A 23269-nucleotide genomic window follows, 5' to 3' on the forward strand; every position below is an offset into this window, starting at 1 on the left:
TAATTACAGACAAAAACTGAAGGTTGCGAGTGTTATTTTTTATTGAACAACATTGTTTAAAATAATTCTTTATATATGTGACGATCAGACCGGTTTGAATACCAGTGCCAGATAGCTCAGTTGGTAGAGCACCTGACTAGAGATTCAGGGGGCCCAGGTTCAAATCCCGGTTTGGTCCTTCATTATTTCTCCCATCCTGTTACAATATTGGTGTTGTGACCAACCCCTGGAACTAACAGGTTAACTCGATCCTGCCAGGGGTGATCTTCGAGGGTGAAGATCATTTAAGGGGGAAGGAATGTGACGGTCAGACTGGTTTGAATACCGGTGCCAGATACATGTAGCTCAGTTGGTAGAGCACTTGACTAGAGATTCAGAGGGCCAGGTTCGAAGCCCAGTTTGTTCCATCGTTATTTCTTCCATCTTTTACATATACATGTATATCAGATATATTACAGATGATTAAGGGTCATCACATGTTTTGCAAGATGCAATGAGTGTTAAAAACCTTTACTTTACAACACAATACATTTAAGTGAATATTTATGTTTCTTGTTATTATTTGGTGTGGTTTTCTTGACAGTGTCGCATAAACAATTTACCCGCTCCTAAAACACAAACTTTCTTTTTGTGGATTCAGCTTACCGCTGATTGGCTGCTGTTGCAGCAGACAAATAAGATATGCACGCACAAAACATGAGTTGAGTTTATTTCAACTGTTGGAATTTGGGTATTTTTTTTTAAATGTATACTTGTGACAAAACATATATGTGGTACATACAGCTGTAGCTTTATGAAGAAAATTTTGGTTAGACCATATATACCTTTCATGCAAGTAAATGATATTTACAAAAAACTTGCAATTTATGGCGCACGAAATATACGCTAGTTTTATAAAGATTGACATACATGTAATGTACCACATTCTGTGAAAAATAATCTATTAAAAATTCTTCATTAAGTTTACTCATACATGTTTTATGCTTATTACACTTAGTATTGTTTTTAAAACATGTAATTTATAAGAAAATAAACAAAAACCCTCGCTAAATTTATTTGCCAAAAAAAAAAAAACACAGTAGAATTGATAAAAAATGGTATACCAGAAGCTTATACCAGTACATGTACTTTGACGCTGTTCGGTGGGTAATATTCGTTTGTAATTTACGAATTGAAATATTGACTGTTGCACTACAAGTATGGTACCGTAATAAACTCTCTCTCTCTCTCTCAAACTCTCTCTCTCTCTCAATTTGATAAGTGTTTATACCTATGAAAATTTTTTAATATTATATTATGACTTGATATGCAAATTTTTGATCTTGTACTGCCTAAATGTTATATCATGTATTGGGATATGTCATACTTATTACACTGCATGGTCAGTGTATTTTTTACAGAAATACTATGCATATGTTAATGTAAACACAGCTATTACTAGTACATGTATGTAAACACAGCTAATTATTTTTTTTTTTTATTTCAGCTCAAAACAGACTCTTGTTACCACATGGCTTTTACCGGTACCTGTTGATTCTTGTGGGTCAGCTCCTGAGATTAACCTGTCACCTCTATCCACATGCATATTCCTTGTGTTCTACAGACTATTTACCGGTAATTCAAATTAAATCCAATAATGCATGAACAATAATGGAACTTGTTGTGGTTTGTGTTTGAGAAGAAATTATGAAAACAAAATTAAGGCTGTTTAAAGAAATTCATAATTGCTGTGAAAATTTGTTTTTCAATAAAAGTATGCAATTATGTTTCCTTTATTTTTTATTTCATAAAGATATTTAGATGTGTTTACATATATAATTGAAAAATCCCCCCCCCTCTGTTTAATTGTCTGCATTAAGATTACATGTAGGATATGTAAATGTACATTTGACTTTGAAATAACATCTGCTATGATAATTACTTTTGAAATGAACAAGAAACAACCTATTTCTACCTTTCTAAGGTATATATGCATAAAAAATGTAGAAAAACATATCAAATTTGAACATTTTTCATTGAAATCAACTCTGTCTTCAGCTACCTGGGTGTGTTTGAATTTAATTCTAATTTAAGGCAGATGTCTAACTTGTAGGTTGTAACTTACTGTTTTAGCATGGTTAGAAGGAGAGTAGAAATCAGAATAGATTAGATATTCACTAAATATGATTGTTAGCTTACTTTTTTCATGAAAACAAGAAATCACAAGCAGGACAGCTGTCTATTTGTTAATTAAAATGGTACAAATCATACAATAAACAAATAAAGATCAAATTTTAGAATCATTGATGATTTTTTTCAAATATGTGTGAGAAATTACTCAAGGAAATTGCCACACGTTTCATAAAATTAGGTAAAACATTTCAAACCATGACTTTTTATGAAAATCAAAAGATTGGGGGCGGGGGGGTATACATGTAAGGGTATTTCTAAGTGATGTGAAGCTTTTATCATGATTATATCATGTAGGCATATGTTGTATTGAATAAGGTTTCTTTTTAAAGGTGGTTGAACAACAGTTGACCTCTAAAAGGTCAGGTAAAGATGTTTTACTATGGAGAACCCTGTAAATCTGTGTTTACTAAAGGAAATTGGAAATGGTGGGTTCACTTAAATGGCCATATTTTTATTAAACCTCAATGGAATTGGCAATATGTGGTATTCTTTTTCTCAGAATTGCATTAGCTTTCTTATTCTAAGACAAACCGTCTTTTCATAAAAATGTTAGTGTACTAAGTTAAAGGTACAAGGAACAGTTTCGGATAAAGTACCGTCAATATTTTTGTAAAATTGAGAGTGACTGTACTTGAAGGTTTATCATTGTTGCGTAGATTCATGAAATGAATTTTAATGATTATCAATAGTTAGAGGGATGTCTCTTGTTGGAATTGGTAAGCAATATTAAGGCCCCTAATTTTAAGTACATGAGAAGCAGAAATAAATTGTGAAACTTGCGACTATGACAGATGTGTTGACTTTACAGTGAAATTGAAGGTTACAAACGGGAGGTTATATAACATGAAATGTAGGTGGATGGGATATTATATGCCTATTTAGTATTTACTGGGTATGAGGACAATAGCAAGTTTATTGTCCCCCAAGACAGCAACTATTTAATGAGGCAAAGCCAAGGGAAATAGTTGCTGTGGAGTGGGACAATAAACTTGCTATTGTCCGAATAGTCAGTTAATTGGTATTTCATTATACAGAGAAAACTTTATTTGTCAGCGATGCAGAATTTCTTGATGATAAACAAATTAGAGTTAAATCAAACTTTGTATTTAATGCGGCGATCTTATTAGGTCAGAGGTGTTCCGAGTTTAAGGTGATATGGGACACTTCCATGTTGTGACGTATTGTTTATCGAAATAAACAATAAAATAAAGTGTAATTATATAAGTACATGTAGTTTCTTTTCAAAAATGGTCACCTAACTCCTTAACGCAGTGGGTTAGAGGGTTTACTAGGAACCTGTAAGTCATGAGTTCGAATCCCGCTGGGGTTTTTAGCTCACCTGAGCTGAAAGCTCAAGTGAGCTATTCTGATCACATTTTGTCTGTCGTCCGTCTGTCTGTCGGTCCGTCCGTCCGTCCGTCTGTCCATCTGTCTGTAAACTTTTCACATTTTCAACATCTTCTCAAGAACCACTGGGCCAAATTAAACCAAACTTGGCACAAAGCATCCTTAGCCTAAGGGGATTCAAAGTTGTGAAAATTAAGGACCACGCCCTTTTGCAAAGGGAGATAATTAGAAATTTATGAAAAATTTCGAGAAATTTTCAAAAATCTTCTTCTCATGAACCATATGACCAGGAAAGCTGAAACTTGTGTGGAAGCATCCTCAGGTAGTGTAGATTCAAAGTTGTGAAAATCATGATCCCCGGGGGTAGGGTGGGGCCACAATGGGTGGTCGAAGTTTTACATAGGAATATATAGAGAAAATCTTTAAAAATCTTAATCTCAGAAGCTAATCAGCCAGGAAAGCTGAAACTTGTGTGGAAGCATCCTCAGGTAGTGTAGATTCAAAGTTGTGAAAATCATGACCCCCGGGGGTAGGGTGGGGCCACAATGGGGGATCAAATTTTACATAGGAATATATAGAGTAAATCTTTAAAAATCTTCTTCTCAGAAACTAATCAGCCAGGAAAGCTGAAACTTGTGTGGAAGCATCCTCAGGTAGTGTAGATTCAAAGTTGTGAAAATCATGATCCCCGGGGGTAGGGTGGGGCCACAATTTTGGTCAAAGTTTAACAAAGGAATATAAATGGTAAATCTTAAAAAATCTTCTTCTCAGAAACTAATCAGCCAGATGATTCTTTATAATTGTTAAGACTTTGGCCCCAGGACAATTCTTTGGCCTCACAAGAAGGTTCAGAGTTTGATATACGTTTATATCCCATATATAAACAATTGTTAAGGATCGTTTTGAGAACTGCAATACTCAACATATGATATGACTATAAAATCATCCTGTTAGAAAAGGGACTAATGATTATAAACATAAGAATATCCAGGGGAAAAATGGATTTTATTTATACAGGATCTACATGTATTATTGTACATTGTCCAGATAGTTTGTATTATGACTCCATTAAGCTGATTTTATCATAACTATTGTTCCTCAGGTGAGCGATGTGGCCCATGGGCCTCTTGTTACAATTTTTACCTTTTCAAATATTTTTAAAAGTTATTTTTTGGTTAAATATTCTAAAATTTGAAAATTCTAAACCGGTGAAAATTTTTCAATTATATAGTACTTTAATCCACATTAATATCGACAGATGTCCCATACCACCTTAAAAAGGAGGGAAATCAAATTCTGCTGATGAATGGTTTTGATGACTATTCACCAAGGGCAGATAGCATGGATACTATTTTAAATTAGATAAAAAGGCATGTTTATGCGGGCGCCTTCTAGTGATCAATTTGTCCGTCTGTCCATCCGAGATTGCTTGACTGGAGCATAGCTTCTCTTCCCTTGGCCCAATCTGGCTCATACCTCATCCACAGGGTTCCTTTGGTTGAAGGATGCGCAGTGACCTTGAACCATGTTTTTAGGTATAAGGTTAGGGTCATAGCAGAATTATATATATAAAATCCTTGTCTGGGGCATATCTTTTTTCCCTTTGGTCCAATCTGGCTAATACTCGCAGAGTGTCTCTATGGTTAAACGATGTGCAGTGACCTTGCATGAAATTTCTAGGTAACGGGTGAAGATCATATCGGATCATGCAAAAATCCTTTTTTGAGAGCATATATAATTTCTTCTAACCCCTATTTGGCTCAGACTTCACATAAGCAGAGCTTTTGAGTAAAGGGTGAAAGGGTGTGTAGTGACCTTGAACCTATTTTCAGTGAAAAGAAACTGTGAAGGTCATAGCAGAATTATATTTTTAAAAATCCTTGTCCGGAGTATATCTTCTCTCTCTTTGCTCCATTCAGCCTCATACTTCACCCACATGCCTTTGATCAAAATATATGCAATGACCTCAAATGATATTTGTAGATGAAGAGTCAAGGTCATATCAGAACACACAAAAATCCATATTTTAAGAGCATAGATATACTCTCCTTTTAGCCCCTATTTGGCTAATATTTTACCTTTACAGAGTTTATTGGTTAATGGCGTGCAGTGACCTTGAACCAAGTCTGTCAATGTGAAGGTCATAGCAGATCTTTTTAAAATTAGTTTTAGACAGTAGATTATTTTCCAAATATGCTTAATCTTGGTCAGATTGAACAAAAATGCATGTATGTTAGGGGGAATGAAATTGAATTAAAAGTTATATGCCAGCTGGAAAAATTTCAAGTTAAAGGTCAAGGTCAAAGCAGAATTCTCTGAAATAACATAAGCGGGGCCCTTTGAAATGTTCACCATTTCAATGTTGTCTGGTTGATAGTAATTTTACATAGAAAATATTCACAGAGAAATTAAGTTGCTCAGAATTATGTTTTAAACAAAATTGATTTTTTACGTAAATTTTAATTTTGCATTCTGGGTTAAGAAAAAAGATGTTAGTTCAAGGTAAAGTTAACTTGTACCTAAAATGAAGTCAAATTTGTTAAGTCGTACTTAAACACATTGTTTTTTTTGTTAAGTCGTTCTTGAAATGGTTAAGGGTTTTTGGTTAAGTCGTACTTAAAACCATTCGGATTATGTTAAGTTGTACCAAAAATCGTACGGTTTTTTTTTTATCTTTTTGTACTTAGGTTTCTTTGTTACTAGATTAAGAACTCTGCTTCTTAGACGTACTTCTAGCGTTGCTCTCGACATTAGCGGAAAACCCACTCGTTGCTTTGCAACGAGCTTTGCTCTAGTTTCCTATTATTATTCTTCATTTTTTTTCTTACGCATTTTTGTGCAGGCGATTTCTCGGAGATGGCTCTATCGATATTCATAAAACTTTCAGATCCGATAGATATTTATTTGAACTAAAACATTTTTTTATTTTGATGACGTCACTTCCGTTCTTGAGAAAATGACGTTTTAGCGATTTTCAGAGGGTCGGCTTGTCCAGGGATCTCCTCCTAAACGGTAAAAGATATTGAGTTCAAACTTTCAGGGATTGTAGACAAGAGATTATAGATGTGCTATTTGGCATTCATATTTGTCATGCTCAAACGGCGTTAAAGCTCGCCTGGTCCCGAAAACTGAGACTTAAAAAAAGTCATAATTTTTCATGGTTTTTTTTGTTTGTCTTTTTTCTGAAAAAAATTTTGTTAACACATGTAATGCAAAAAAGTTTATATTTACAAGACCTTTCATTTGATATCAAGAAAAAGGGGCTGGCCCCTCAAATTAGGGGACCAAAGGGCTCTAAAGTCTTTTATCTGTAGCTCTTTACTGAGGGATATTATGTGAACGGTTATAGAAGCAAATATGTTTATCTTACAGTTATGTATCCAAGCAATGTAATGATTTTATCATGTGTTACGTAATTAGGGGTTATTAGGGGCCAAAAGTCCAGAATTTTGATCACATTTATCTCCGAAAGGAAAAATATTTTGAAATGCAGTATAGAAGAAAAAATGCTCAGAATGATGTATTGAATCATATGCAATTTTCAAAATTTTGTTTAACGGCCCCTATAAGGAGTTATGGGATCGGCCCCTAAAATGTTCTTTCCCATATATCTCAAAAACGGTAACGAAATTCTAAACAGTTGTTGAACAAAATTGGTTTGGATTTAAATGACCTTTTATTTGATAACAAGAAAAAGGGGCTGGCCCCTCGAATTAGGGGACCAAAGGGCTCTAAAGTCTTTTATATGTAGCCCTTTACTGAGGGATATTTTGTGAACGGTTATAGAAGCAAATATGTTTATCTTACAGTTATGTATCCAAGCAATGTAATGATTTTATCATGTGTTACATAATAAGGGGTTTTTAGGGGCCAAAATTATAGAATTTTGATCACCAATATATCAGAAAGGAAAAATATTTTGAAATGCAGTATAGAAGAAAAGATACTCAGACTGATGTACTAAATACTATGCAATTTTCAAATTTTTGTTTAACGGCCCCTATAAGGAGTTAAGGGATCGGCCCCTAAAATGTTCTTTCCCATATATCTCAAAAACGGTAACGAATTACTAAACGTTTGCTGAACAAAATGTGTTGAGATTTAAATGACCTTTCATTTGATATAAAATAAGGGGCTGGACCTAAAATTAGGGAACTAAAGGGCTCTAAAAAAATCATCTGTAGCTCTTTACTGAGGGAAATTTAATGAAAGGCTATAGCAGCAAATATGTTTATCTTACAGTTATGTATCCAAGTAATGTTATGATTTATTCATGTGTAATGGAATAAGGATTTTTTAGGGGTCAAGAGTCCATAAACTATGACCACCTATATCTCAAAAAGGAATATATTTTGAAATGATGTGTAGAAGAAAAGATGCTCAAAATGATGTACTTTACAAAATGCAACCTTCAAAATTTGGTTCAGCGGCTCCAAAAAGGAGGTAAGGGACTGGCCCCTAAAACTTTTTTTCTCAGATATCTCAAGAAAGGTGACGAATTTATAAACACTTGTTAAACAAAGCTCTTTTCCCTGAAACAAATAGTATCTGGCCCTTATAATGTAGACCCCGTTTTTCTATTTTAAATCATGTTTAGCTGTTAAATAACAAAATCATGATCGAATATATATCTCAAACGGAAGACCTCCTCGTTGCTCGCAACGAGATCGTGTCTAGTTAAGGTCTTCCGTTTTCAACGGAAGACCTTATAGTGATTGTAATGTTTTTCTTTCTTTCTTTTTTTCCCCCTTTTTTGTCGGCAGAATTTCTTCGAGATTGCTTGATAGATTTCCCTGAAATTTTCAGGGATGAAAGAGAATGATGATATCTCGAGCCGTTTTTTTCATTTTTTCAAAATTTATTTCCGGTCGTCCGTTTCCCGTCCCGCGTCAAAAAACCTTGTTCCCTCGAGATCTCAGAATCGGCAAGCACTTGGACATCCAAACTTTGTGGGATGATAGACCTAAAGCTGTAGATGTGTTTAAACTATTTTGTTTTGTTCGGCGTAACTTCCGGTCGTCACCGGAAGCACTTTAAAAATAATTATTTTTTAGCATTAAATTTCTGTTCCATATAATAAATATATAAGAACAAATTTATACGAAGGTTATCTATGCGATGATATATCAACAAAAAAATTCTACTTCCGGTGAGATATCTCAATTATCTCATGTAGCTTTTTTAAACAACATTTTGTACCCACGAGATCTCAGAAACTAAAAGAGATCAAAGCAAAAAAACTTTCACGGATGATAGACATTTGATTGAAGATGTGTTTAACCAGTTTCATTTTGTCGACCCTCACTTCCGGTCCACACGAGAAGAGTTCAAACAAATCAAGTTGTTTATCCGTTTAACTGTTTTCATTCGATAGTTTCAGTTACTTTGATAAATAATAATGTGAAATAGGCAAGTAAACAAGAAATGATAAATTAAATTTTCATTGAGCACTTCCGTTTGTCCGTTTCCTGTCCCGAGACTAAAATCGTTATTTCGACGAGATCTCTAAAACGGTGACGACTTGAACAACCAAACTTTGTGGGATGATAGACTTATGTTCGTACATGTGTTAACGCTATTTTGTTTTATCCGGCGTAACTTCCGGTCGACACAGGAAGTACACCCAATTTTGATTTTTTAAAAATCTATTAGTTATTTAGCATAGGATAACATTTTAGCTATAAAAAAACAAAAGTCATCTACAGATGGTAAAAAAAAAATTCTACTTCCGGTGAGACATCTAAAATATCTCAGGTAGCCTTCTTTTTTAAAAACAAAGTACCCACAAGAGCTCAGAAACTGTAAGAGATCAAGACAAAAAACTTGTATGGATAATGGACATTTGATCGAACATGTGTTCAAGAGGTTTCATTTAGTCGTACGTCACTTCCGGTTCTCACTACAAAGCGTTCAAGCAACAGAAGTTTTTATTTTTAAACATTTTACTCAATGTGATGAACAATAACGTATCGTAGGTAAATGTACTAAAATATGTACTTTCAACTTTAATCACTTCCATTTGTTCGTTTCCGGTCCCGAGACAAAAACCTTTTCTCAACAAGACATTAACAACAAATTAACAAAAACTTGACCATCCAAACTTTGAAGAATGACAAAACAATGTATGAAGATATGTTTACTATGTTCTGTATGACCCGGCCTAACTTGCGGTCGTCACAGAAAGCACTCAAAAATTGACATTTTGTCTTTTTGTTTTGTTTATTTTTTGAGAATTCCTGTACAGGCTATATTATATCCATTTTCTGTTTACAAGATAAATGGATGTTTTGTACAGATTAATATATGAGGAACGGAAGACCTTTTTGTTGCTATAGCAACAAGAGTCTAGTTATTACTATTGTTATCTTTCTTTTCCACAAATTTTGTGCACGCAATTTCTCAAAAACTTGTTGACCAATTTCCACATTTTATGTGATCTTTTGTTCCTCACTTTGCATATGATAGGTATTTTATCGATTAAACGAAGATGGTATTACTGCTTACGTCATTGAAAAATCCCATTGGGGGCTCCAAGACCTCTTTTATAAGTTTTGCGGTCAACAGCATTGTTATAAACAGTATGTACTCATACCGAACCCGCCAACAAAACACGTAACCTTTTCTTTAAGAAAACTTCTTTATTTAAATCTTTCTACATTTTTTAAGACTATGTGCAAGTTTAGAATGGTTGCGAGCTGCCAAATTTAGTAATAAGTCAAAATTGATGGCATCTTTGATCTTTTCTATAGGTAAGTGTGTGTCGTCTGATGTCATTTAATGATAAAAGTAGACTCGGACATTCAAAATAATAATCAGCTAAAAAAAAAAAAAGATCAGCGGGAGAATTATTGCAAAAGCGAGCATTTAAATTTTACACCAGATGGTGATGTTTCATAGATACACTGCCATGTAACGTGAATTAAATAACCTTATTTACAGAAATGAACATCACTTCTCTCGACGTTGCAATACTATGCAAAAATCTTTATTTTTATGTCAGTGGGTTGACTAATTAAATTGAACAAGGGCATTGCTAAGCGGAGCATCCCCTCGCGACATGAGTTATTGTGTGGGGGATGCATTATTCAGGAATATATAGTTATGCAAATGTAATAAGAGACAACATTCTACTTACCCTCCATTACTACAAAAACTACTTTTTCTTCACCTCTACTAAATCTAATTCCAAAAAATATGAAGTTATTAATTTAAACTGCTTACTTTCGAAGAGAAGCTGAATTTCATGTAGTTATTGTTAATTCATTCATAAAATTTCTGTTTACATTTGTGTTAATTTAACGATATATTAAAAGTACTCAACTAATTGACTTAAAAATTAACAGAGTTTGTACTAATACTATGCCAAGTAAGTGTATGAAGTTTTATTAAATATGTGTGCAAGGTTTTTTTGCTTCAAAGCTGAACACACACACAAACACACATGCACAGCAGCGATGCTATATCCCCTTCGCAACAAGTTGAACGAGGGGATAATAACAAACACTCAAACACACATTAAGCTATTAACTCTATTAACTCACAGTAACGTTGTTCTGTCACGCTACTTTCGCTCTGGGTGATTGATAACTCGTATACAAAGTTGATTATGACATTGATTTAATGAAATAATTATTTGTAATAGTATTAATAGTTTGGAAAGGCACATGCATTTTTTATTTGTTTATTTTACATGAACGAATTTTGTCATAATGTATGCCCCCCCCCCCCACTTCTTTACAATGGTGTAATTTTATATAAGTTTTTGCATAAAAATTTGACCAATTAATATGACATTGCATTTGTTTTAATCTTATATTAATAAAACTTCAATTTCGCTTGGAATTCTGGGAAGGAATTCCGTGTCCATGTTAGAGAAATTTGAAGAAGTTATGAAACTGGTCAGTTTCTAGATCAAACTGCGCATAGATGTATTAAAAGACTGTCATCGGGTATCGTATGTAGCCATGGTCCGGAATCCGTATGTGCAGTCATACATTGTATGTACATCAATACACCTTTACCTCCTTACCTACAGCCATAAAAATGAGGGTGCAGCCTACATGTACACGTGCATAGTATTATAGTTCTGGAAACTATTTATCTTGTATTTTAATATATTGGGTGTTCATTGTTGAAAGTACAAAATGTATATTAAGTTGCATTACAACCTCATACTACCCGACTTCAATTAAAAGTTGTTTTGTTTTGTTTTTTTTTTTTTTTTTTAATCAATTTTCATACAATTAATAAAATCCACGATAACGCACATCTATCTCACTTCAGTGTAACTTTGAGAAGCGCATATATTTTTGGGAGGCAGATATGTTGCTATATTATAGTCTGCAAGTCAAGTGAACTATCATGGTCTTTCAAAGAAAAAGAAAGTTGTCGACACTTGCAGTACTTTGATGATTTCTATGGCGATCGACTGTATTGCATAATGTACTCGTATTTCATAACTTTTAATCCCAAGAACAAAATTTCCATTGACTTAAAACTTTTAATTATATTATGAATTATTGTTCATAACAATACAAGTTAAGCGTGTTCAACAAATTAATTTATTAGCCACATTCTCAGGTTACGATTACTCACCTTTAATGTGAAGATGATTGACTTCGAATAATAGTTTTATTGTTTAACAATTGACCACTGTATTAAAGCACCCTTCCAACTGCTACTAAATTACATAACAATTGATCACCTGGGGCTATATATATATATGTTCTGAGCTGTGTGCGCTGAAGCGACACAAAATGTTCTGTCGCACGTGGCGATTTATTTAACACAGACTGACTGAATAAAAAAAACCGGGTGAGAAAGTGAAACTCGTTAAGAAGAATGTTATACATGAAAGTCACCAAAAATGATTTTTCGACAATTCTGGATATCTTTTCGCCAATTTAAAAAAAATCAGCGCGAGAACTTCCACAATGAAAAGAACGACCATGTAGAAAAACTACAGAAGTGATTAATATGTGACCGATAAAATCTAATCTAAAGTTGTTTAAAACTCAAGTGAATATTCTTTAAAATAGTCATCAAATGCGTCAATTCAGGACATTCTTTTATCGTGCTAGCACCTACCGCAAACATGTAACATGGAACTTAAATTATAATTTGATTTGATCTTTAAACTATCTTGTACGCTATCGTATAAATGAATGCTTAATCAACTGTATAAGTAAAATAAGTTTATCTTTTCATCTTAAACCGATATAATAGTTGAAAACATTATGAAATATACCCTAATGTCTCATGTATAACACACACTTTTTTCAGCCAAAACTTGATCAAAAGTGTGTGTGTGTGTGGGTGGGGGGGTTGCGTGTTGTACATAGGACAAAAATTTTACTCCATTTTTTCAAGCCGTGATTCTGGATACCATGGGAGTAGTGACTGCCGATATAGCGTGTTATGCAAGTTGTATGAGTGTTTACTAAATTTACAGCATCAAAAATATCTTATTCTTAGGGGGTTTTCCCATGTATAGAAATATTTATCCTCTCTTACACTATTTCTTGCATCAAACAAGATTATATATCGCCAGTGTATTCGCCATTACGTAAGCAGCAACATGTTGACTCGGCGCGAAGTCAATGTTTGTTTAACAATTTCCGCAGGCAGAAGCATGCACCTGTCTCGTGTCGGACATCACAGGGTGTTTTCAACTGCATGTAAATAAGGAATTATTCTTATTTTATTAAACTTAATTCCTGTGTGTCCAGTTATGCAGTTAAACGTTATTGCTTTACATAGACACTGCTAAAATTATATCGATCATTTGTACGACTTGACAATGACGATATATAACATACAAACGTTTCTTCACAATGTTTATTTAAACAACAATCAAAGGGTTTGACTATAATTAATGAATTAAATCATTTCTTTTGATGTTGTTTTGGTTTATATCTGCAAACATTATGACTTTTAAGCACGAAGCTCGGTTGCCGTTCTTCTCTACGTATGATGATTTTCAATTTCTCCGATGTTGTATAAGGAACTCTTGTGAAGTGTCAAATAATATTTGATACCGCCCATGTAAATCATACCGTCCTCTTAAAGTAAAATTGTTAGAACTTTGACTCTAATATCGCTTGGGCAATGTTCCGATTACGAAATTACAGTAATTACGCTTGGGTTATAAAATTATCATTGAACATCGATAGGGCCAAAAAAAAAGTTGTGTGTTTAGGGTAACCCGACCTAACCTACAAAAATGCCCCGATCCTACCATTTTTAGATGCCGGTTTTTATCCGATGGTGATTTTTATATTATTTCTATTAAAACCCCATTTTTAAATATGACACAAACAAACATTCTTAGGATTCATGCAGAAAAAAAAATAAAATAAATTAAAATAAATCCCTAACTACTTAATTTTTTCATCAGTGTTACCCTAAACACATAAAAAATTGTTTATAGGCCCGATAAAGGAAAAATGGCGGCCGTTGATTTTCATCGTCTGTGCTATGTTCCGATCACAAAAACATAGGTAATCACAGATTACAAAGCTCACCGAAACGAGACATCACCCTTATGAGACATCACCTTTATGAGACCACCTTTATCATATTATATGAAAATCATACTTTATGATCTTGGATATTCATGGATTCTGCTTTGACACAATATTATATATCATCTGTTAAAAAATTGTATGATAATTATATGTTCATATGTTAATCAATACAATAATATCAAATTAAATATTGCATCCTATCATATTTACAATATATATCAAATCAAACAATAAAATACTGTAGTAAACAATGATGAGATATAATACTGTAACGTATGACATTGTATTGTGTTATACGTTATTGTATTTGATCACATAATACAATATACTAATATAAAATACAATATAGTATTATATTACAATATCATGTTACATAATATAGCATTGACTGATTTATTTTTGACGTCGTCGCGTCAATTACTGCCGTCAGGTGAGCAGACAAATTGAATAACGCACGTTAGCGCGTTATGATAATTTGTCTGCTCACCTGACGGCAGTTACTGACACGACGACGTCAAAAATAAATCATTTAATGCTCATATTTACATTCCCTTACCGATGAAATCATTTATTTACTAAAATAAATCGATATAAATTGCAGATCACGTAGGGAGTAAATTGGTTACAGCAAGAACAGCTGATTATAAAACTGGTTTAAACTGGTTATCACGTTAGACTTTTGAGATGAGATCGACGAGCATGAAAATATAATCCATGAAAAATAACTCTTGAAATTTTGCTTTTAATAATAAAGTCTTTTTGTTGAATAATTGTAAAACATCATGTTTTGACAACATTAATAAAATATATTTCTTCACCTATAACATAGAAATCACTGTTTGAGACTACTTATGTAAATTACTTGAAAAATCATACACAGTGAATAGGAGTTGCATTTAGAGGCATTTAAACATCACAGAATTCAATGGAAAAAAAATTAGTAGAATGTAAATATTACATCATAACATTGAAACATATTATATTATATTGTATAATATAGTATGATACTGTATGATACTGTATCATTTTTGATACATAATACAATATTGTATCATATGACACAATATAATTTGATAAAACATTGAATCATATCAAATGATAAAATATCATGTGAGTAACTAAAATATTATATTAAAGAATATACAATATTGTATCATAGGACACAATATTATATTTTGCAATATCTTATGTAATAGTATCATGTTATAAAATAGCAAATTAATAATACAATATAATTTTATACAATATTGTATCAAAATATACAATACTATACATAATAATATCATGATACAATATCATATAATAAAATATCAAAAAAATTGATACAATATCATATCGTATCATTTAACCTTTTATAATATAACATATGATATTATATTTTATCATATTAAACAATATTGTTTCATATCATACAATACTATAACATAGGAATCATGTTATATCAGTTATCAACAAACACATCTATCTTTGGAGCAGGTTTAAGAGAGGTGGGAGATTTCTTTAGCATCTTTGATAATTGAGATCAGGCTCTGCATTTGAAGCAACATCTGCGTTTCATTTAATATAGAGTTAAATCAACTATGCAAGCTATCATCTATAAAACATGTGACCTGTTCCAGAAAACTAAACCTCATCCAGCATCCGAAACCTATGGCTCAGATTCAGCACTCAAGCCTGTCTGGTGCATCAGTATTATAAGACACACCATCCATGAAAGTTTGGTGAAGTCAAATCAGCAGTAACTTAGATATTGCTATCAAAGGGCACCTGCAACAAAAACTTTAACCTGGTTCAACAACCTTAACCTCCTCCAGCATCAGCACTCAGGCCTGTTTGGTGCATCACATAATAAGACACATCATCCATGCAAGTTTGGTGAAGAACGGACCAGCAGTAACTTAGATATTGCTATCTGATGAAAAGTGCTACCAGTATTAAAGTGTCATTTATCAATGAAATTGACCAATATCCTCAAAATGAATGCATTAAATATTTTAGCAATTTATACCCCTCAAATAACCAGCCAAACCCCAGGTTCTCCCTTTATTTCAAAGTTTTGACTGGGTCTTTCCTTCAAAACTATCACCAGCCACATTGTGTGTCTATGTAGACATATTAACTCGTTCATGTACGATTCTCACATCTGTTTAGACCTCAACCCCTGTCTCAGGGGTCATAAATTTCACAATTTAGGTAAAAGACATCATGGAACTCATAACTATGCATTTAGTTTTTAACAAATATGAATGGGAGAAGAGATGAAGATATTTTAATATTAAATACATTTTACTATATGGCCCCACCCTAAAGCCTAAAACCCCTGGCCCAGGGCCCTGAATTTCCCAATTTTGATAAAGGGCTTCATGGACATTTTAACCATGCATTCATTTTTTTTTTCGCACATATGTGGAAAAAGGAAATATGATTTTTTAAAATTTGATTTTCCTTTTTTTTTTTTGCTCATTTGGCCTCAATTGTGGCGCCCCATGGGGTGATAGAGCCATGAATTTCATAACTTAGATTCCTCTTACTGTATAGATGCTTCTAACCGAAATGGTAACAATTGGCCCTATAGTTTTCAAGAAGAAGTTAGAAATGTAAAATTGTTAACCCACAATGCATGACGCACACCACTACGACAGACGAAAACCAATTGCAATAGGTCACCTGAGTGACTCAAGTGACCTAAAAATCAATTATTTTCACTTACCTGACACAAGATAGGAAAGCTTTAATACAATAAAGCATAACAAGCATTTCATAAAATGCATGATTAGCATTTATCCTGTAAAATAAAAAAAGAAAGAATTAGCACGCTTCATTTCAATAGAGTGTGTTCAGTTAAAATATTAAGTTTAGAAAAAAATCCCTATACAAGTACTGTACTTCATATTTTGAACTTGGGTATTTTCCGTTATTTCATATAGAGCTCTTTTTCTTTAGAAAATAATTACGGTCTAAAACTGCCCATGACCATCGAGTCCTCTTAAGGTGGAAGGGACACCTCCATTGTGACCTACTGTTTATCGAAATAAACAGTTAAATCAAGTGTGATTTTATAAGCAGTTTCTCTCCCGAAAAGAACACTAATAGCGTAGCATACTAGGTTACAGGCTTCGCTTCGAATCTGTAAGTCACGAGTTTGAATCCCGCTGGGGTTTTTAAAACTTTTACCTTTCTAAAAAAATTTAAACATTTTTTTTTCTAAATACTGTAAATTTTAAAAATGTTAAACTGGTGAAAGTATTTTAATTATAATGTACTTTTTATTCCACATTAATATTGACAGATATCCCATATAATCTGCAAATAATTTTTATATATCAAAATGTTGCAAGCCCTTACGCTTTTTATTTTAGAACATTGGTAGTACAATTATAAACAAGATCTTTTCTTCAAAACGGTTGGATCTACCTATACTTGTTCAGTGCTTGAGGTGAATATGACGTCACAGCGGAAGTGACTCTACTAGCGTCTGCAGTGATCGGAGGAGGAAGGATGCCTCTCTTTATGGCAGCCGTGTATATTGTATTTTTGACAATTTACAGTTAAGGTATTCAATGTATAACGACCATATTTTGTAGCTAATAAATGAATGGTTTGATATTCTTAATCATGATATCACTGTGAAGATGATATCAAATAAAAATACTTCACCAAAGGATTTTTCAAAATTTTGATTATGGTCCAACTAATTACACCTTGAATTTTGCATTGAAGTGAATAGACAACGTATGTTTTTTTAAGCTATTTTAAAAAGTAACTTAAATTTCGTGAAATTCATGCATAAACTTTCTCTTTATTGAAATATGAAATAAAATGAATCCGTTACATAAGATATTTTGACGAAATCAAAATTTTCTTTTTTTCATCAAGGGGAGATAACTCTTTAAAAAAAGTTTTAAGGTGCAAAATGACTGGCTCCTTATATGTTCTCAGTCATGTGAACTTGGTTCATTTCACCTTCATTGCTATTTAGCAATACATAGTTAACTAGTTTAAAATGGTTCAAAATTGTTCAATATCCCTTCATTATACATTAAACACCTTAACTGAGCGGTTTTTTTCTGTAGTAAAGTTCACGCGGTGGATGAAATGTGCAAAGTTAGTCAAATTGACATGGTAGAACTGCCAAGGCTTGACATCGGAAGTTTCGGTAACGTTAGAGAATGAAACGAGGAATGTGAAATTTATGCTAGCTTGTGTTAAATACTGCAATATTTTGGTTACATATTGCCTGAGCTTTATTTGAAGTGAAAGAATATTTATTCCCTTTGGATCTTTTACTAATTTCTTCTGCGAGATTGAACTGGAAAAATAGGGGGGGGGGTAGTCACTCCTGGCACTATTACGCATGCGCTAACATATACTGCAGAAATAAAGAGAGATTAAACGAAATGAAAAAGAAACCCAATGATGGACCACATCGCTCACCTGAGCAACACTGGTTTTATATGGGTGTTCAAAGGATGTTGTGCCATGTGGCCCCTCGGTAGATTAACCAACAAGAGGCCCATGGGCCACATCGCTCACCTGATGAACAATAGGTATGATAAACACAGCTTAATGGGGTCATAAAACAAACTATCTGGACAATGTACAATAATACATGTAGATCCTGTATAAATAAAATCCATTTTTCCCCTAGATATTCTTATGTTTACAATCATTAGTCTCTTTTCTAACAGGATGATTTATAGTCATATCATATAATGAGTATTGCAGTTCTCAAAAATATCCTTAACAATAGTTTATAAATGGGATATAAACCTACATCAAACTCTGAACCTTCTTGTGAGGCCAAAGAATTGTCCTGGTGCCAAAGTCTTAGGGGGTTTAGTTTCTGAGAAGAAGATTTTTAAAGATTTACTCTATATATTCCTATGTAAAACTTAAATCCCCCATTGTGGCCCCACCTTACCCGCGGGGGTCATGATTTTCACAACTTTGAATCAACACTCTATGATGATGCTTTCACACAAGTTTCAGCTTTCCTGGCTGATTAGTTTCTGAGAGGGATCTACTCTATATATTCCTATGTAAAATTTCGACCCCCCTCCATTTGTGGCCTAACCCTACCCCCGGGGGTCATGATTTCCACAACTTTGTATCTACACTACCTGAGGATGCTTTCACACAAGTTTCAGCTTACCTGGCTGATTAGATTCGGAGAAGAAGATTTTTAAAGATTTACTCTATATATTTTCATGTTAAACTTCGACCCCCCATTATGGCCCCACCATACCCCCAGGGGTTTTAATTTTCACAACTTGGAATCTACACTACCTTAGAATGCTTCCACACAAGTTTCAGCTTTCCTAGCTGATTAGTTTCTGAGAAGGATTTACTCTATATTTTCCTATGTAAAATTTCGACCCCCCCATTGTGGCCCCACCCTACCCCCGGGGGTCATGATTTTCACAACTTTGTATCTACACTACCTGAGGATGCTGTCACACAATGTTCAGCTTTCCTGGCTGATTAGATTCTGAGAAGATTTTTAAAGATTTACTCTATATATTCATATGTTAAACTTCGACCCCCATTATGGCCCCACCATACCCCCAGGGTTTTAATTTTCACAACTTGGAATCTACACTACCTGAGAATGCTTCCACACAAGTTTCAGCTTTCCTGGCTGATTAGTTTCTGAGAAGGATTTACTCTATTTTCCTATGTAAAATTTCGACCCCCCATTGTGGCCCCACCCTACCCCCGGGGGTCATGATTTACACAACTTTGTATCTACACTACCTGAGGATGCTTTCACACAATTTTCAGCTTTCCTGGCTGATAGTTTCTGAGAAGAAGATTTTTAAAGATTTACTCGATATATTCCTATGTAAAACTTCGACCCTCCATTGTGGCCCCACCCTACCCGCGGGGGTCATGATTTTCACAACTTTGAATTTACACTACATGATGATGCTTTCACACAAGTTTAAGCTTTCCTGGCTGATTAGTTTCTGAGAAGAAGATTTTTAAAGATTTACTCTATATATTCCTATGTAAAACTTCGACCCCCCATTGTGGCCCCACCCTACCCGCGGGGGTCATGATTTTCACAACTTTGAATCTACACTACCTGAGGATGCTTCCACACAAGTTTCAGCTTTCCTGGCTGATTAGTTTCTGAGAAGAAGATTTTTAAAGATTTACTCTATACAGACCCTGAAACGCACTACTACACCAAAAAAGCGTGCGACTTTCGTGCGAGAAACGTTTCGGATAAACCGTTTAGCGTTTCGTGTAAACCGTTTAGCGTTGCGTGTGAATCGTGAAGCGTTTCAGGTAAACCGTTTAGCGTTTCGGGCAAAGCGTGCAGCGTTTCGGGCAAAGCGTGCAAATCGTTTCGGGCAAAGCGTGCGAGAACCGTGTGAAACGTTCATCAGATTTCATTCGGAACTCTCTGACAATTTAATTGTTTCAAAATAGTGCTCGTGTTAAACATTACTTTAAACTGTTTGTGATTGGCAAAACTCCTTTGAGATATTCTCTTGAAAAAAATCTATAAGAAATGATATACTTATCTTTTAACAAAATTGAATTAATTTTTAACAAACAAAAGAAAAGTACGCGTATTGAAAGAAGACTAGATACTGAAACTATTCGGCTGTGTACAACCAGTACATATAAACTCGGACATCGGGTAAGACATGCACCTGGCTGAACCTGTCAATCAAACTCTGTGTATTCGTTTTCATTGGATGGTCACGCGTCTCTTTTTTTGTCAATAGCCAATGAAAATTTAATGATTTCAAGGCAGTCGGAATCAGAATTTGGTGATGCACACAATTTCAATGATAGATTATTTAACATTAATTTGAACAAAATTAAATGATAACATAGAAAGAAGATATACTGTTCATTTCTATGAAATGCGGGAAGTAAATTCTTCTGAATCCCGATTAAAAATATTTCTACAAGTTATTATTTTAATTATTTAAACACTGATAACAGAAAACAACAAGTATTTAACACACTGAAATTTTCCTAAAATGTACACATGCAATTAATTATTATGGGAATCTATATGTAGGGTACTTAATTCAAATAGATAATGATAGATATATTGTACGCCGTTCTGCGGGGCGCCAGTTATCTATACGAATATTGAGACAAAAATCTGAATCATTTTTTATGTTTTGTTCTTTCCGAAATCCGAAATAGTAATGAGAACTTTCTTTATTGTTTAATCCATTGATTTTTTCTGTGATATTATGTACGGAACATTTATTTATGCGAATGATTCGACATTAAAAAAAAAAAAAATAATCGGTTATTTATAGCATTTTCTAACTTATGTGACTAATTTTATTTTACACAACTTTCAAAATTATCAATGTAAATAATTACAGGTTTATTTACAGTTAGTATTTTTACATCGTATTCTCTGAAACCAATAAAAATATTAATGTGAGAAGAAAAAACAAATCCCGGCAAATACTAAAAACCGATTTTAGTTTGTAATCATACGGATTTTATTTTTGGTATTGAATATTGTGTTACGGTAACTTTTTACTCTGGAATATTTATTATTAACGGGACTAATAAGAATCATGGATATTACTTTTGAGCAATAAATATATTTATAGAAGTAATATGTTTGGCTAATTCTGTGAATAAATAATTTTTTTTTTAAATATAAGTACCAAATTAATTTAATTAATCAGTTCAATACTTATGTACATATATGTTTCTAATATCAGTATTTCTATTATTTCGTGTTTTCTTAAAATTACTTCTTAATAAGAGAGTCAGGGTAAAAATCCGAGAGGACCCGAATCGATCAGGATAAAAGCGTGTCCAAAGCAAGTGTAAAGCGAGCAAATCGTTTCGTGCGAGAATCATTCGTGTAAACCGTTCAGCGTTTCGTGTAAATCGTTTAGTGTTCGGGCAAAGCGTGCAGCGTTTCGTGTAAACCGTTCAGCGTTTCGTGTGAACAGTTTAGTGAGCGTGCAGTGAGCATGTGGTGTAGTAGTACGTTTCAGGGTCTGTATATTCATATGTTAAACTTCGACCCCCCATTGCGGCCCCACCCTACCCCCGGGGGTCATGATTTTCACAACTTTGAATTTACACTACCTGAGGAGGCTTCCACACAAGTTTCAGCTTTCCTGGTTATATGGTTCATGAGAAGAAGATTTTTGAAAATTTCTCAAAAATTTTCATAAATTCCTAATTATCTCCCTTTGCAAAAAGATGTGATCCTTAATTTTCACAACTTTGAATCCCCTTAGGCTAAGGATGCTTTGTGCCAAGTTTGGTTGAAATTGGCCCAGTGGTTCTTGAGAAGATGTTGAGAATGCGAAAAGTTTACAGACAGACGGACGAACGGACAGACGGAAGACAGACCAATTGTGATCAGAATATCCGAATTTTACACTTATTTTAGCATATACTTAATCTTTGACATATTTACCTTTATGGAATACCATTTTTACCGAAAATTATATGCAATAAGATTATATGCAATATAAATAACTAAATTTCCAGTTGGTGTTCACGGTTAACTTCCAGTTCCCTTTATTTTAGCCCCCCCCCCCCCCCAAATCACTTTATAAAAAGATTTTAAAATATGAGACAATAAAGGTACATTTTCTCACTCCACTACTAGTAATCGTATATTATTTTAAAAAATCCTTTATGTGAAAGAAGAAAAGTGTACCCCAATGCACCAAATAAATGCAATCAATTCCTCAAATTAAAACCATTGAAAAATTTAATTGGCCTTCTCCTTTATAAACGGTTGTCATCTACCAGGCATGAAATCATTTTGTATGACGTTTCATATCCTTACTCACTTGATTGAAGAATAAACTCAACAGAAAAATGTTGTCACATGTGTTAAAGAGCTATAATTCAAATCAATGTATTGGCAGGCATGTCGTTCTATTGCACCAAGGCCCACCCATTTTTTCATCTTTATTTTAAAAAAAACAACAAATGTCTACAAACAAAGATGATTTCCCGTTGCAATAATTTTTTTTAAGAACATCGATAATGCTTTTATTCTCTTAATAATGATGTGTCAGGACTATGGAAACTGTTTAAAAGGCGTCGTTGTCATATACTTCGAAAAAATATCAAAAATCAAAGGCCTGAAGGCCTGAGCGGCGCATCGCATTGAGGGTAGATTAGCTGCAATAATGGAGCCCTCTCCCGATTTTTTTCTTTTGGGAGGGCTACAACTCCATAGGATCTCCGTAATGGTGCAAGTGTGA

General features: G+C 33.7%; 1 protein-coding gene across 2 annotated transcripts in view; it reads right to left on the reverse strand.

Moving 5' to 3' along the window:
- Nucleotides 1–23269, reverse strand: part of LOC136273098 (hemicentin-1-like) — a 179275-nt gene that overhangs the window by 137689 nt on the left and 18317 nt on the right. For both annotated transcript variants that reach the window (XM_066076997.1, XM_066076996.1), the window contains exon 2: nt 16756–16830. In XM_066076997.1, coding sequence (XP_065933069.1) covers nt 16756–16825 — 70 coding nt within the window. In that variant the 5' untranslated portion in view covers nt 16826–16830. The remainder of the gene's footprint in view (nt 1–16755; nt 16831–23269) is intronic.

The sequence above is a fragment of the Magallana gigas genome, chromosome 2 (assembly GCF_963853765.1).
Source record: "Magallana gigas chromosome 2, xbMagGiga1.1, whole genome shotgun sequence".
NCBI lineage: Eukaryota > Metazoa > Mollusca > Bivalvia > Ostreida > Ostreidae > Magallana > Magallana gigas.